This window comes from Ornithorhynchus anatinus, chromosome 6 (genome assembly GCF_004115215.2).
Source record: "Ornithorhynchus anatinus isolate Pmale09 chromosome 6, mOrnAna1.pri.v4, whole genome shotgun sequence".
NCBI lineage: Eukaryota > Metazoa > Chordata > Mammalia > Monotremata > Ornithorhynchidae > Ornithorhynchus > Ornithorhynchus anatinus.
Window position 1 is genome coordinate 22,650,902 of NC_041733.1, and position 13,984 is coordinate 22,664,885.

Here is a 13,984-nt window from a genome sequence, read left to right on the forward strand (position 1 = left end):
ACTCTGATGCAAATTGGGGCCGGGGGACAGGACTGAATCAGTTTCCCCAGTGGCTAGGGTTCGGAGCCGGACTAGATCATCTCTCTTGGCCCCCCTGTCCTCACTCACCGGAGAGACCTCCTCCTCCTCCCGCCCCCACCCCCCCGCATCTCCCTCCGCTCACCAGAGGTCCACGAGGGAGGCAGAAGCCTTGCTGGAGGGGAAAGGGAAAGGCCTGGGCTTCTTGCCAAGAGCTGAGGTCTGGACTCCAACCTTCCTGCTTGTGCGTGCTGCAGCAAGAAAGCGCCCTCAATCCCTGGCTACGGGGGTGGGACGGAAGAGTGCTTGCTCACCCGTTCAGGCAAGAAGGCAAGAATCCAAAGCCAGCTCTGGGGAAAAGCCAGGAGCATTATTTGCACGACATAGAAGCCCTGATCCCACTCAGGTCGTGCGTACGAGACACGAGTGAGCACGTGCTGGTGAGAGGGAGAGTAGATGATCCCCGCTGGCAATCACCGAGCCTGCTGCACCTGTCCCTGTGCCCCTCCCATCCACGGCCCCCACCCATCCTGGGCCTGGGATGGGGAAGGTGAGGCAGCGGGGGATCCTTCAGTCACACCTCGCCTGCTGGCTCTGGGACATGCAGGCTCTTCTCTCCAGCCCCGAGCTGGGGCTGAGCCACTTAAAGAGCGACTATGTCCTTTAATGGCCAGTCGTGCCGCCAGCCCGGGCTCAGGCAGGCAGCCCTGCTGGCAGAGGCTGCCTCATCTCTGGTAGGGTCAGGAAGGGTGCAGTTGCCGCCTGAAGCAGCAAAGACTTGACTCACTTGTCCCTGGCTGGGGCTCAAAGGTTGCAGCCCCCCAGCTCCCTCCCCGACCTGCCCTTAATTTGACCCCAACTGGGGATACCCCTGCAGAGATGCTCTAAGAGTGCCTGAGCCCAGCATACTTTGGCAAAATGGTGCTGTGACCTCATCGTGCTGGGGTTGCTCGTGGGACATCACATGCGTTTCCTTGTATTTGTGAGAGACATCAATGGCTGCCCTAGAAACAGGCCAGGCTAAATCAGTAGAAAAAAGTCAAGAGGGCAGCTGTTTTCCCTAGGAAAAAGGGAGGGTCTTCCAGTCCCACTGCTAGCAATCAATCAATTAGGGAAGCAGCGTGGCTCAGTGGAAAGAGCACGGGCTTTGGAGTCAGGGCTCATGAGTTCGAATCCCAGCTCTGCCACTTGTCGGCTGGGTGACTGTGGGCAAGTCACTTAACTTCTCTGTGCCTCAGTTCCCTCATCTGTAAAATGGGGATTCGGACTGTGAGCCCCACGTGGGACAACCTGATTCCCCTATGTCTACCCCAGCGCTTAGAACAGTGCTCGGCACATAGTAAGCGCTTAACAAATACCAACATTATTATTATTATTATTAATTAAGCAATTATTTATTGAGCACTAGGTATGTACAGAACATTGCACTAAACGCTTGGGAAAGTAAAATACAATAGAGCTGCTGGACACAATCCCTGCCCACAAGAAGTTTACAGTCTACAGGAGAAGACAGACAATATGATTTAGAGATAGGGGAAATATAGAGCATAAGAATATGTACATAAGTGCTGTGGGACTGGGTTGTGTACCAAAGTGCTTAAGGGTACGCACACAGCCCAGTGCATAGGCAAAGCAGAGGCTGGGGCGGGGAAATGAGGGCTTAGTCAGGGAAGGCCTCTTGGAAGAGAGTGGGGCGAGTAAGTTGGGTATGAAGGGGGAGTTTCAGGCCATCGGGAGGATGTGGGCCCGGGTTTGATGGTGAAATAAACTCCCTCTAGACTGTAAGCTTGAGGTGGGCAGGGAATGTGTCACCAACTCTGTTGTATTGTACTCTCCCTAGCGTTTAGAACAGAGTTCACGGCAAGCACTCAGTAAATACAGTTGATGATGAGATAAGATCGAAGTACAGAAAGTAGTTGGTATTAGAGGATTGAGATATGCAGACTGGATCCTAGTAGGCATCAGCAAGGTAAGGTGGCAGGGTTGAGCTTATTGAGTCCCTAAAGACTAATGGTAAGGATTTCTGTGCGTCGCTGAGGTGTATGGACAACTACTGGAGGTTCTTGGGGACATGTGGACCGAGTTGTTTTTCAGAAAAATGACATAGGTAGCAGAAGTACGGACTGGAGAGGGGAGAGACAGGAGGCAGGGAGGTCAGCAAGGAGGCTGATGCAGTAGTCAAGGCAGTATATGATAAATGCTTGGAACAGCATGGTAGCGATTTGGATGGAGAGGAAAGGGCGGGTTCTAGAGATGTGAATGTAGCTGGTTGGATTTGAGCTGAGTCTGGACAGCCTCCAAAACAAATACTGTAATTCAAAGTCACTCAGTTTGGATTGACAAATCTTCAAGATGGTGTTCCTGCAGGGGCTCCTGGAACATGAAGTTCTTGGTCCTCTCCCATCAGCCAATAAGGAAGGGTTGGTAGTTCTGAAGGCCCATTCTGTGGATGCCGCTCAGTGTCATTGAAGGGGCAGACTGGGACTAGTAGTTCTATGCCCAGGGAGCTGGGGCTAGGCGGACCTAAGTGCCACAGAGCCCAGCAACAGAGCAGAAACAGGCATAATGTCTACCGAACCAGAAGGGTCAGTCAAGTAGGTGGGAAAACACAACTTCATATTTGTTGTGGGCCCACCTGGACCATAACCTGGACTTAGAAAGAAGATCCATCAATCAGTCAGTCAATCAAGGGTATTTATTAAGCCCTTGCTGCGTGCAGAGCACTGTACTAAATGCATGGAAGTGAGCAGAGACATTCCCTGCCCATAATGAGCTTACAGTCTAGAGGGAGAGACAGACATTATTACAAATAAATAATTTATAATATATAATTTAAAGATATGTACACAAGTGCTGTGGAGTTAGGATTGGGGTGAATATCAACCATCCAAAGGTCATAGATCCAAATGTGTAGATGACCCAAAAGGGAGAGGGAGCTGAGGAAAAGAGGGCTTAAACAGGGCAGGCCTCTTGGAGGAGACGTGACCCTAATAATTCTCTGAAGGTGGGGTGAGTGATAATCTGGCATATATGGAGGTGGAGGGAGTTCCAGGCTAGGGGAAAGAGGGAAAGAGGTCAGAGATGAGATAGATCCGATCAGGGCACAGTGAGTAAGTTGGTGCTAGAGAAGTGGAGTGTGCGGGCTGGGCTTTAGTAGGAGATCAGTGAGGTGAAGTAATAATAATAATTGTATTTGTTAAGCGCTTACTATGTGTCAGTCACTGTTCTAAGCGCTGGGTGGTTACAAGCAAATGGGGTTGGACACAGCCCCTTGTCCCTCGTGGGGCTCACAGTCTCAATCCCCATTTTATGGATTAGGTAACTGAGGTACAGAGAAGTGAAGTGACTTGTCCAAGGTCACACAGCAGACAAGTAGGATGGGGTGAACTGATTGAGTGCTTGATGCAGAGGTTGATGGACAGCCATTGGAGGTTCTTGAGGAGTGGGGAGACATGAACTGAATGTTTTTGTTGAAAAAGGATGAATTGGGGTGAGACTGTGAGCTGCAGACGGCTACGATCCTAAAAGGGAAGAGCTTCCCTTTTCATAGGTTGGGCTGAGGAGGAGGTTGCCTTGAAGCTGAACTGCAGATGGAACAAGGCCCGTGAACTTCCAGAGGGGCTGGTGACTTTCCAGTCAGAATGGGCAAAACCTAGAGGTCCTGGCCATTGCCCAGCTTGTCCCAATATGCCTCTGCCTGGCCTTTGTAGTTGAAGAATTTAGCATAGTGAGAATTACTTAGACTGAGCCAGCTCCATGTAGGACAGGATCTGTGTTCAGTCTGATTAACTTGTATCAGTCAGTCAATGGTATTAATCGAGTGCTTATCAAGAGCAGATAAGCCCTAAGCTCTTGGGAGAGTAGAATACAACAGAGTTGATGGACCCGTTCCCTGACCACAACGAGCTTACTTTATTTACCCCTCAAGGCTGTAAGATCATTGTGGGGTGGGAACGGGTCTGTTATATTATATTCTCCCAAGCACTTATTCATTCATTCAGTCGTATTTATTGAGCATTTACTGTGTGCAGAGCACTGTACCAAGTGCTTGGAAAGTACAGTTTGGCAACAGATAGAGACAATCCCTACCCAACAACAGGCTCACAGTCTAGAAGGGGGAGACAGACAACAAAACGAAACAAGTAGACAGGCATCAATATCATCAAAATAGATCAATAGAATTATAGATTTACACACATCATCAATAAAATAGAGTAATAAATATGTACAAATATACACAAGTGCTGTGGGGAGGGGAAGGGATAGAGCAGAGGGAGGGGATGGGGCGGTGGGGAGCGGAGGAGGAGCAGAGGGAAAGGGAGGGCTCAATCTGGGAAGGCCTCCTGGAGGAGACGAGCCCTCAGTAAGGCTCTGAAGAGGGAAAGAGAGTTAGTTTGGCAGATGTGAGGAGAGAGGACATTCCGGGTCAGAGGTAGGACGTGGGCCAGGGGTTGATGGCAGGACAGGCGAGAACGAGGCAAAGCGAGGAGGTTAGCAGCAGACCAGAGTGTGTGGGCTAGGCTGTAGACGGAGATAAGGGAGATAAGGTTGGGGGGGGCAAGGTGATGGAGAGCTTTGAAGCCAAGAGTGAAGAGTTTTTGCTTCATGTGAGGGTTGATAGGCAACCACTGGAGATTTTTGAGGAGGGGAGTGACATGCCCAGAGCGTTTCTGTAGAAAGATAATCCAGGCAGCAGAGTGAAGTATAGACTGAAGTGGGGAGGAAGAGGAGGATGGGAGTTGAGGCAGGAGGCTCATGCAATAATCCAGTCAGGCTATTATGAGAGATTGTACCAGAAAGGTAGCAGTTTGGATGGAGAGGAGAGGGTGGATCTTGGCGATGTTGTGAAGGTGAGACCGACAGGTTTTGGTGATGGATCGGATGGGTGGGGTGAATGAGAGAGCAGAGTCGAGGATGACACCAAGGGTGTGGGCCTGTGAGACGAGAAGGATGGTAGTGCCGTCCACAATGATGGGGAAAGTCAGGGAGAGGACAGGGCTTGGGAGGGAAGATAAGGAGCTCAGTCTTGGACATGTTGAGTTTTAGGTGGCGGGCGGACGTCCAGGTGGAGATGTCCTGAAGGCAGGGGGAGATACGAGCCTGGAGGGAGGGAGGGAGATCAGGGAAGGAGATGTAGATTTGGGTGTCCTCTGCTTAGAGATGACAGTTGAAGCCGTGGAGCGAGTGAGTTCACCAAGGGAATGAGTATAGATAGAGAACAGAAGGGGACCAAGAACTGACCCTTGAGGAACCCCTACAGTTAAGGGGCAGAAGGGGGAGGAGGAGCCCGCGAAGGAGTCCAAGAATGAATTTATACAGTGCTCTGCGCACAGTAAGTGCCCAGTAAATATGATCCACTGCCTAGGGACTAAGACTGTGTGCTCCAAATGGCACAGGGATGTGTCCAACTTGATTACCTTGAATCTGCCTCAGTGGTTAGACCAGTGCTTGGCATATAGTAAGCGCTTAACAAATGCCATTATTATTATTACCCCAGTGCTGAACCCATAGTGAGTGCTTAATAAATACATGAATTAATCACCTCAGGGAGGTGCCTGGTGAAGGGATCTGTCCTGGATCAATCCCTAATGTTTATTGAGAGCTCACCATGTGCAGGGTAGATACTGAGCTCTTCAGAGAGGACTGTGGAGGAAGACTCAGGAGGAACAGGTGCCTGTGTCTCGAGGAAGGGAAATGGGTGTTTTCTGTTGTTTTTTTCCCAGTTACACAGGCTGCCTGCGTGTGAACACCTTCCGCAGGGCCCCTTTCACCTCCGCATTGCGGAGGCTGTAAATCAGAGGGTTGAGTGTGGGGCTGACTATGCTGTTAAGTATCCCGATCACTTTGTCCTTTTCTGATGCATCCCCTGAGCCCAACCGCATATAGCTAAAGATGCCGGTGCCGTAGAAGATGCAGACCATGATCAGGTGGGAGGCACAGGTGGAGAAGGTCTGCCGTAGGCCCTCGGCCGAGCGGAGCCTCAGGATGGCGACTACGATGTGGGTGTAGGAGAGCACGAGGAAGCCGATGGGGATGAGGGCCATGAAGATGACCGTCACAAAGAGCAGCAGCTGGTTGTGGTGGTTACTGGAGCAGGAGAGCTGGCAGAGAGGGGGAATGTCACAGAAGAAGTGGTTGATGACGTTAGGCCCACAGAAGTAGAGGGTAGACATGGCCACCGTGTGAGTCAGCGCGTTGGTGAGGCACAAGCCCAGGAGGCCCCCACCAGCGCCACCTGCACGGACCACTTCATCCTGGCCCTGTAGTCGAGAGGGTGACAGATGGCCAGTTAGCGGTCGTAGGCCATCGCCGTGAGCAGGAAGCAGTTCGCCCCTGTCAGGAGGTGGAAGAAAAAGAGCTGGGCGAGGCAGCCAGCCAAGGAGATGGTCTTCTTCTGGGAAAGTAGGTTCCCCAGCCTGTGGGGGACAGTGACGGTGATGCAGCTGATGTCCGTGAGCGACAGGTTCCCTAGGAAAAAATACATGGGGTTGTGGAGCTGGGGTTCCAGCAGGATGGCTAGGATGATGCTGAGATTCCCCCCCCCCCCCAAGTAGTGACCAGGAGGGTCAGTAGGAACAGCCACAAAGAGGATGGATTGGGGCATCTTCCCATCCGTCAGGCCCAGTAGGATGAACTCGCTAACTGCTGCGGTCCTATTTCTGGGATCCATGGGCCACCTTGGGCCCCAAATGGAACGGTCCTGCCGGGAGAGGAGGACACGGTGCCAGGGGTGGGACCCGAAGATATTACTCACCTGTAATCTGGAAGTTTGTCCCCCCGGTTGAGAAGAGAGTCCCAGGTGCCCTTTTTATCAGTCAGTCAATCGTATTAATTGAATACTTACTGTTTACTTTGTTTTATGGTATTTGTTAAGCATTTACTATATGCCAGGCATTTCTCTGAGCCCTGAGGTAGATACAAGGTGATCGGGTTGGACACAGTCCCTGTTCCACATGGGGCTCACAGTTTTAATCCTCATTCTATAGATGAGGGAACTGAGGCCCAGAGAAGTGAAGTGACTGGCCCAAGGTCCCACAACTGACAAGTGGCAGACTGGGGATTAGAACCTAGGTCCTTCTGCCCATGCTCTTTCCATTAGACCTATGCTAATGAAGAAATACCGTGTGCAGAGCTCCCAACTGTTTGGGAGAGTACAGTACAACAGAAAACAGACACATTCCCTGCCCACAACAAGCTCGAGAGGGGAAGACAGACTTGAATATAAATAAATAAATTATACATTTAATAATTGTGGTATTTGTTAATCGTTTACTAAGTGCCAGGCCCTGTAGTAAGTGCTGGGGTAGATACAAGCCAGTCAAGTTGGAACCACATGGAGTTCACAGTCTTAATCATTCATTCAATCGTATTTATTGAGCGCTTACCATGTGCAGAGCACTGTACTAAGTGTAATCCCCACTTTACTGAGAGCCAGAGAAGTTAAAGTGATTTGCCCAAGACCTATAGCCATGGCCTAAAGCTCTTATTGGCACTGGAGAAGGGAGATAGGAAAGAGAGGCATGTTAAGAGTCATGTGCTGATATCTGCTCTTGGGCCACATTGACCGGAACATAAGTGAGAGTCAGAGTTTGATTAGAGGACTGAGTCTGGTTTCCAATATTCACAGTGCCGGAAGTTTGCAAGACAGGAAGACTGGAGTTCGGACAGGAGGCAGGAGAGAAAGGAGACCAGGAGTCAGAATGCTGGTCTGGATGGAAGATGGGCAAGTATTTTTTTAAAGTACATGGAAAAAGGTAATTTTGAAAGTAAGATTAAATTTAGATGAGCAGAAATCAGTAATGATTTGGTTGATTCAACAAAAGAAGAACTCTTCTGGTTCTCTGCATACCTCTTTGACTATTCCTTCTCTGTTTCCTTTACCGTCGTCTCTTTCTCTTGTCCTCAATCTGTGGACTTTGCCTTGGACCCTCGCATATTCTTTCTGCTCACTTTCATGAACTCATGACTTCATCCACTCATGCAGTTTTAGCTACCACTTCTTTGTAAGTGATTTCTAAATTTCTGTTTCCCAACCTAACCATCTCCCTTTTTTTCCAGTTTTGTATTTCCTCCACTAAGATCACCCACCACCCCTCGAAGCTCACCACATCTTCTCTCAAACGGCCGACTCCTCTTAATATTCCCATCACAGTCAACAGTACCCGATTCTTTCTCACAACCTCGGAGTCATCGTTGACTCATTTTCACCCTCGCTCTCCCCACATCTAAATGCTTACCACATCCTGATAACTCTTTCTCGGTCCCTCTAGACTGTAACCTCATTATGGGCAGGAAATGTCTGTTATATTGTTCTGTTGTACTCTCTCAAGCAGTTAGTATAGTGCTCTGCACACAGTAAGTGCTCAATAAATATGATTGACTGACTGACTGACAGTCCTTTCTTACACATCCACTGTTGCCGCTCTTCTTGCTGCCACGGGCCTTGATTATGTCCTAGTCCTCTTTGGTCTGGGCCTCTCACTTCCTAAGTCAGAAGTCCACAATGACTACTTTGGCTTCGCGGTTCGCATTGAGCCACCTAAGCCTGGCTTCAAAGTTCTCTGCCAAGTGGCCCCATCCTTGACTCAACTTCTGTTGTCTCCTCCTACATGCTAGCGTCCGGCTTCTACTCTAACCTATGCAGTCCGCTCCCTGTGCTACCACCGATTCCTCACTCTCCTGGATCCTGACTCTTCTATTTTCTCATTGTCAAGCCATCTTCTCTTCTGCAGACTGCCAAAGCTCGCTTTAACTCCATGAGGCCTCCTTCAGGGCCATGCCACCAGATTCTGCTATTTCACTAACTCTGGCTCCTGCCTGCTACTTACCTTTGAAAACTGGGAGTACGAGTTGCTTCCTCACACCATCTACCTTTTTGGTCCTCTTCTCTGATGGCATAGTTTTGGTCCATTTATGCATCTAAATCTACATTAATTCTGTATTGGGCTTTAGAAGGAATGCTCCTTGAGGGCAGGAAACTTGTCTTCTCATTTATAATCACCTACCCTGTCCAGTTTAGCTCTTTTATATGTAGGGCGGCTTGGGGAGGAGATGCACAAGGGGACCGAGAAGGGAGGCTGGGCCCAGGTTCCATATGCTGACTGCTGCTCCATGTGGTGGCAGGTGTCTAAAATCTTGCTCACCAGCAAAAAGACTCCTCAAAGCATGGAGGAAGAGCCACTCTCCCCCACCATTAAAGTGCTTTGCACACAGTAGCACGGCTTAGTGGATACACTACGATCCTGGAAGTCAGGAGGACCTGGGTTTTAATCCCAGCTCCGCCACATGTCTGCTGTGTCAACTTGGGCAAGTCACTTCACTTCTCTGGTCCTCAGTTACCTCATCTATAAAATGAAGATTAAGAGTTTGAGCCCCATGAGGGAGAGGGACTGTGTCCAACCCGATTAACTCGTATCTACCCCAGTGCTTAGAACGGTGCTTGGCCCCTAGTAAACGCTTAACAAGTACCATAGGTATTATTATTATCGATAAATGTCTATAAACACTATTTATTAAGCACTTATTGTGCATTGACCACTGGACACTTGGGAAACATTCATTATTGTATCCCTGCCCCCTTGTAGCGTACAATCTAATGGGGGTACACATAAATTGACAAACCTGCTCTAGTTAGGGTAGAGAAAAAACACAATATTACTAGAGACAAGTGAATAAATAATGAATGACAACTACATTAACAGATGCCTGCATAGTGCCGCAAAGTTTGATGAGATGATGTGGCTGGGCTGGTTAGAGGATATTCATCCCAGTAACTAAGGGGCCAAATGGAAAATAAAGTCAGGATCACAAAGAGTAAAGTCCTGGAATAAAGTCAATCCCTGAGTATTCAAGTTATGTTCATCTCACATGGTGTAACCAGGAGGAACGTGAATGAAAATGGAAGACAGCAGGCTACTCGAACAGCTACCAAATGGTGGGTTGAAATGGGATGATCAAAAGCAAGGAAACAGAGGAAGAACTTAGACAGTGAACCCCATTTGGGACAGGGATTGTGATGGGCCTGATTATCTTGTATCTACACCCCAGTTCTTGGTACAGTGCTTGGCTCATAGTAAGAGCTTAACAAATGGTATTATTGGGATCATATCATAAAATGCAATCTAAAGCATTGTGGCATTGTATCTGAAAGCCTGAGAAGGATGACAGTGGGCAGATCAAAATTAGCGTGATACGATCAAGAGAGGAGTGGCTGTTTTTGAGCAAAAGCTTTGAGAGGGCCATGAGATTGAGGCTAAAGTGAAAATAACACCAGACGTTGCAAACAGCAAATGCCTCAGCATAACTCTGGGCATACATTCAATTCTCCTATGACATAGCATTCACCAATAAATACAAATGATTGATTGATAGGCTTCCTCCACCACTGAGCATTTTACAAGAACCTGGCAGCCGCATTTTATTCTGTTTGTAAACAGGGAGCCCTCGATTTAACATATTTTCGATTTACAACATGCGGCACTTAGAGTTTCTAAATTTGCACCCTTTTTAACTTTGCCACACATTGGCTTTCACTTTACAACACCAGGCTCCTTGTTGACACTAGCTCATTCTCAAGACAGAAACGCTGCATTGAGGAAAACACATTATGGTATGTTTTGGAAAGTAGGTAAGGATGAATCTTCTCGGCGAGCAAAGCAGAGTTCTAAGGATTAGGATTAAGAGCTGTGGAGAGAACATTAAGGAAATTTATCCCTATGGATTTTATTCCCACTTCCTGCCCTCCTTGTCGATTCAAGCTCCGAAAGCTATGAAACGCAGAAAATGGAGAAAGGGAGACGACATACAATTAAGCTGTCCCTGCATTTTGTCCTGGGGCTACTCCTGAGAAAAGGCAATATGAAGATAACCTGCCTAAAGGGAAAGGGGAACATATGTACCTGAGGAATTATGTCCCAGATGAAAAACTCTTCCTCATCTAACTCTACAAGAATTGAAAAGAATGCCCAAAAAGTAAGGAATGCCTGCAGTGTATATTTAAAATCAACTTAGGGAATTGAAATGCTTTTCTAAGTAAGACCCATGGATATGGTTTGATGGAATAATTCTTACCTGTGCTTTTCCTCCTGTAGGAGAATGATAATGATAGTAATAACTGTGGTATTCATTAAGCACTTACTATGTGACAAGTGGTAGGGTAGATTCAGGATAATCAGCTAAGACGCACTTTCTGTCCCATATGAAACTCACAGACTAAAAAGCAGATACAGGTAAAATGATACCCTTTTGACAGATGAGGAAACTGAGGCCAAGAGAGGTTGTGAGTTGCCCAAGGTCAGACACTAGGCCAGTAGCAGAGCTGGGACTAAAGACCAAAGCTCCTAACTCCCAGGCCTGAGCTTTTTCCACTTAGGCCATGCTTCCTCTCTTATAAATTATGAGTAGTGTATTTCAGAGAAGTTATAAGCCTGTGAAGTTACAGAGAGGCAATGTGGCCTAATGGAAAGAGCTCAGACCTGGGTTCTAATCCTAGCTCTGCCTCTAGCCTGCTCTACGATCTTGCGTAAGTCACTTAACTTCTCTGGGTCTCAGTTTCCTCATTTGTAAAAAGGGGATTAAATACGTGTTTTCCCTCTGTCTTTGTGAGTGCCATGTGGGACAGAGATTGTCTGAACTGATTGTCATGTATCTACATTAGTGCTCAATATAGTGCTTGGGACACAGTAAGAGCTTAGCAAATACTATTCTTCTTCTTATTAGTAGTAGAAGTAGCTGACAACCAATATAATTTGGGGAAAAGCAGGTTTGGCACATGAAGAGCAGAAAAGGTTAGTGGACTACAAGCTCTATAAGAGTCAGCAGTGCAGTTCTGCTACTAAAAAAATCACAGTGATACTGGGATGTATAAATAGAAGGATGACATGGAAGAGACATAAATAATACACTCTGGCCCACACTGCGCAGGCCTTTGTGTCCAGTTTTGGCCTCAGCCTATCAAAAAGGATGTGGAGAAAAAGGGGAGGATCCAAAGATGATTAACGAGATAGTAGATAGAGCCTGGGCAGAAAGGTTAAAGGAACTGAGTTGTTTACAGAAGGCTAAGGAGAACTTAGCTGTTAGCCTTCAAGCACATAAGGGATTTTTCTAGTGGACCCCGGTTATTTAGTTGTTCTCCTGCTTGTCAGAGGAAAGGAAGCAGACGAGTTGCAGCAAGAGAGATAAGGCTGTTTCATCCATTGAGCAAATGGGACATTTTCTTGTTCATCATTCTCAAAAGTTTCCCCAACTCCTCTAGCCAACATAACAGCACTCCCACGCTCCAGGTCATAGCTCCTATGACCTGCTGCTAATCCCCAGGAGAAGGGGGTGAGAAAGTGCCAAGATTTCCACCTGGGGGCCTCTTGGTTTTCACTGCCCAAGGGCACACCAGAGTTTACACTGGCCTTGAAGGGACAGTTCAACTATTCTGGCCTGTTCAGGGGTGTAATCGGTAAAACAAAGGAGGGGAATCTCCATCTTTGGGAATTTATAAAAAAAGACTAGGCATGCCTCCATCCTGGATGATTCATTCGTCTGGAGGCAGGGGGCTGGAGCAGATGGCTTTGTGCGGCTCTAAGTTCTTCAGTCTTAAAGAGGTAACAATTTTTGAGGCCCTTGGAGTGGAGAGCTGCGGGGGAGAGAGGAAGCAGTATTGTGAAGAAATACAACAAAAGGAATTATTAGATGGAAGACAGAAGTTAAAGGAAGGGATTTTGAGGTTTGCTTTCTCCTGAACCAGCATCGAGAATCAGCAAGGCCCCTTCATTCTTCAGCACTGCCCCAAAAGGGAAAGGTGTCCAGTCATTAGTTCTTTTCCAGGATGCCAATTTCTGCTGTTCCCTCGCCAGATAGTTAAAATCAACCCACTATGGTTGATCTTTTTTTCTCCACACAATGTGTCCAAATAAGTCAGTTGGTTTGGGTGCTCCAAAATAGGAAGAAGTGAAATGAAGGATCTGCTACCATCCCCTTGGCTGAACAGGACTCTGGTGGACTTTCCCAAGGCTTTTGGGACCCCAGGCAGGAAGACTTGGCAGAGAGCTCGACAAAGAAGCCCCACCCAAACATCTTCTGAAGCTACCTGGTGGTGGTATCCCATATGGAGGATAGCTACAAATGATTGATTGATTGATTGATAAGCAGGAGGGAAGGTGATGTTGTGAGGGGCTTGAAAGGAGGGGACCCTTGTAGACATATCTAGAGAGAGAGAGGAACTGGGGTGATAGCAGTGGCATTCAGGGGTGAAACAAATATAAAGTCCCCCAAAACTCAATCAGGATATCAGGAGGCACTGTATAACTTGGGATATTGGATTCTTTAGAGGAGGAGAAAAATACTCAGGGCAGATATATATTTATATTGGTTTAAGGATCTGGCTGGGTGATAAGGTTAATGTTTGAGAATTGATCCTGAAAGAAGACCGGCTGCAAAATGAGAGATTGGGTTCAGAGAGCTAATCTCTAAAGGCCCAGATGCAGAGTAAGATTGAACCCTCCCAGGTAATCAGTTGATCACTGTGTGCAGGGCACTGTAGTAATAATAATTCTTGGTATTTGTTAAGCATTTATTATGTGCCAGGCACCGTACTAAGCGCTGGGGCGGATACAAACAAATCATGTTGGATACAGTCCCTGTCACAGTCTCAATCCCCATAAACAGATGAGGTAAATGAGGCCCAGAGAAGTGAAGTGATTTGCCCAAGGTCACACAACAGACAAGTGGTGGAGCTGGAATTAGAACCCATGACCTTCTGACTCTCAGGCCCATGCTCTATCGACTATGCCACGCTGCTTCTCGGTACTAAGGGCTTGGAAGAATATAGTACGATGGAATTGGCAGATATGATCCCTGCCTTCAAAGGAACTTACGGTCTAATCAGGGAGACTGACATTAAAGTAAATTACAGCTAGGGGAAGCCACAGAATAATGTATTTAAGTGCTGCGGGGCTGGGGGTGGGGTGAAAATCAG

The 13,984-nt window shown here is 47.6% G+C and overlaps 1 protein-coding gene across 1 annotated transcript; it reads right to left on the reverse strand.

Moving 5' to 3' along the window:
- Positions 1 to 5,520: 5,520 nt before the first annotated feature.
- Positions 5,521 to 6,774, reverse strand: LOC100086180 (olfactory receptor 3A3-like). The gene is given in 2 exon segments (XM_007659279.3): positions 5,521 to 6,220; positions 6,223 to 6,774. Coding segments are annotated over 2 exon segments (945 nt in total). The 5' UTR covers positions 6,689 to 6,774; the 3' UTR covers positions 5,521 to 5,741.
- Positions 6,775 to 13,984: the final 7,210 nt, after the last annotated feature.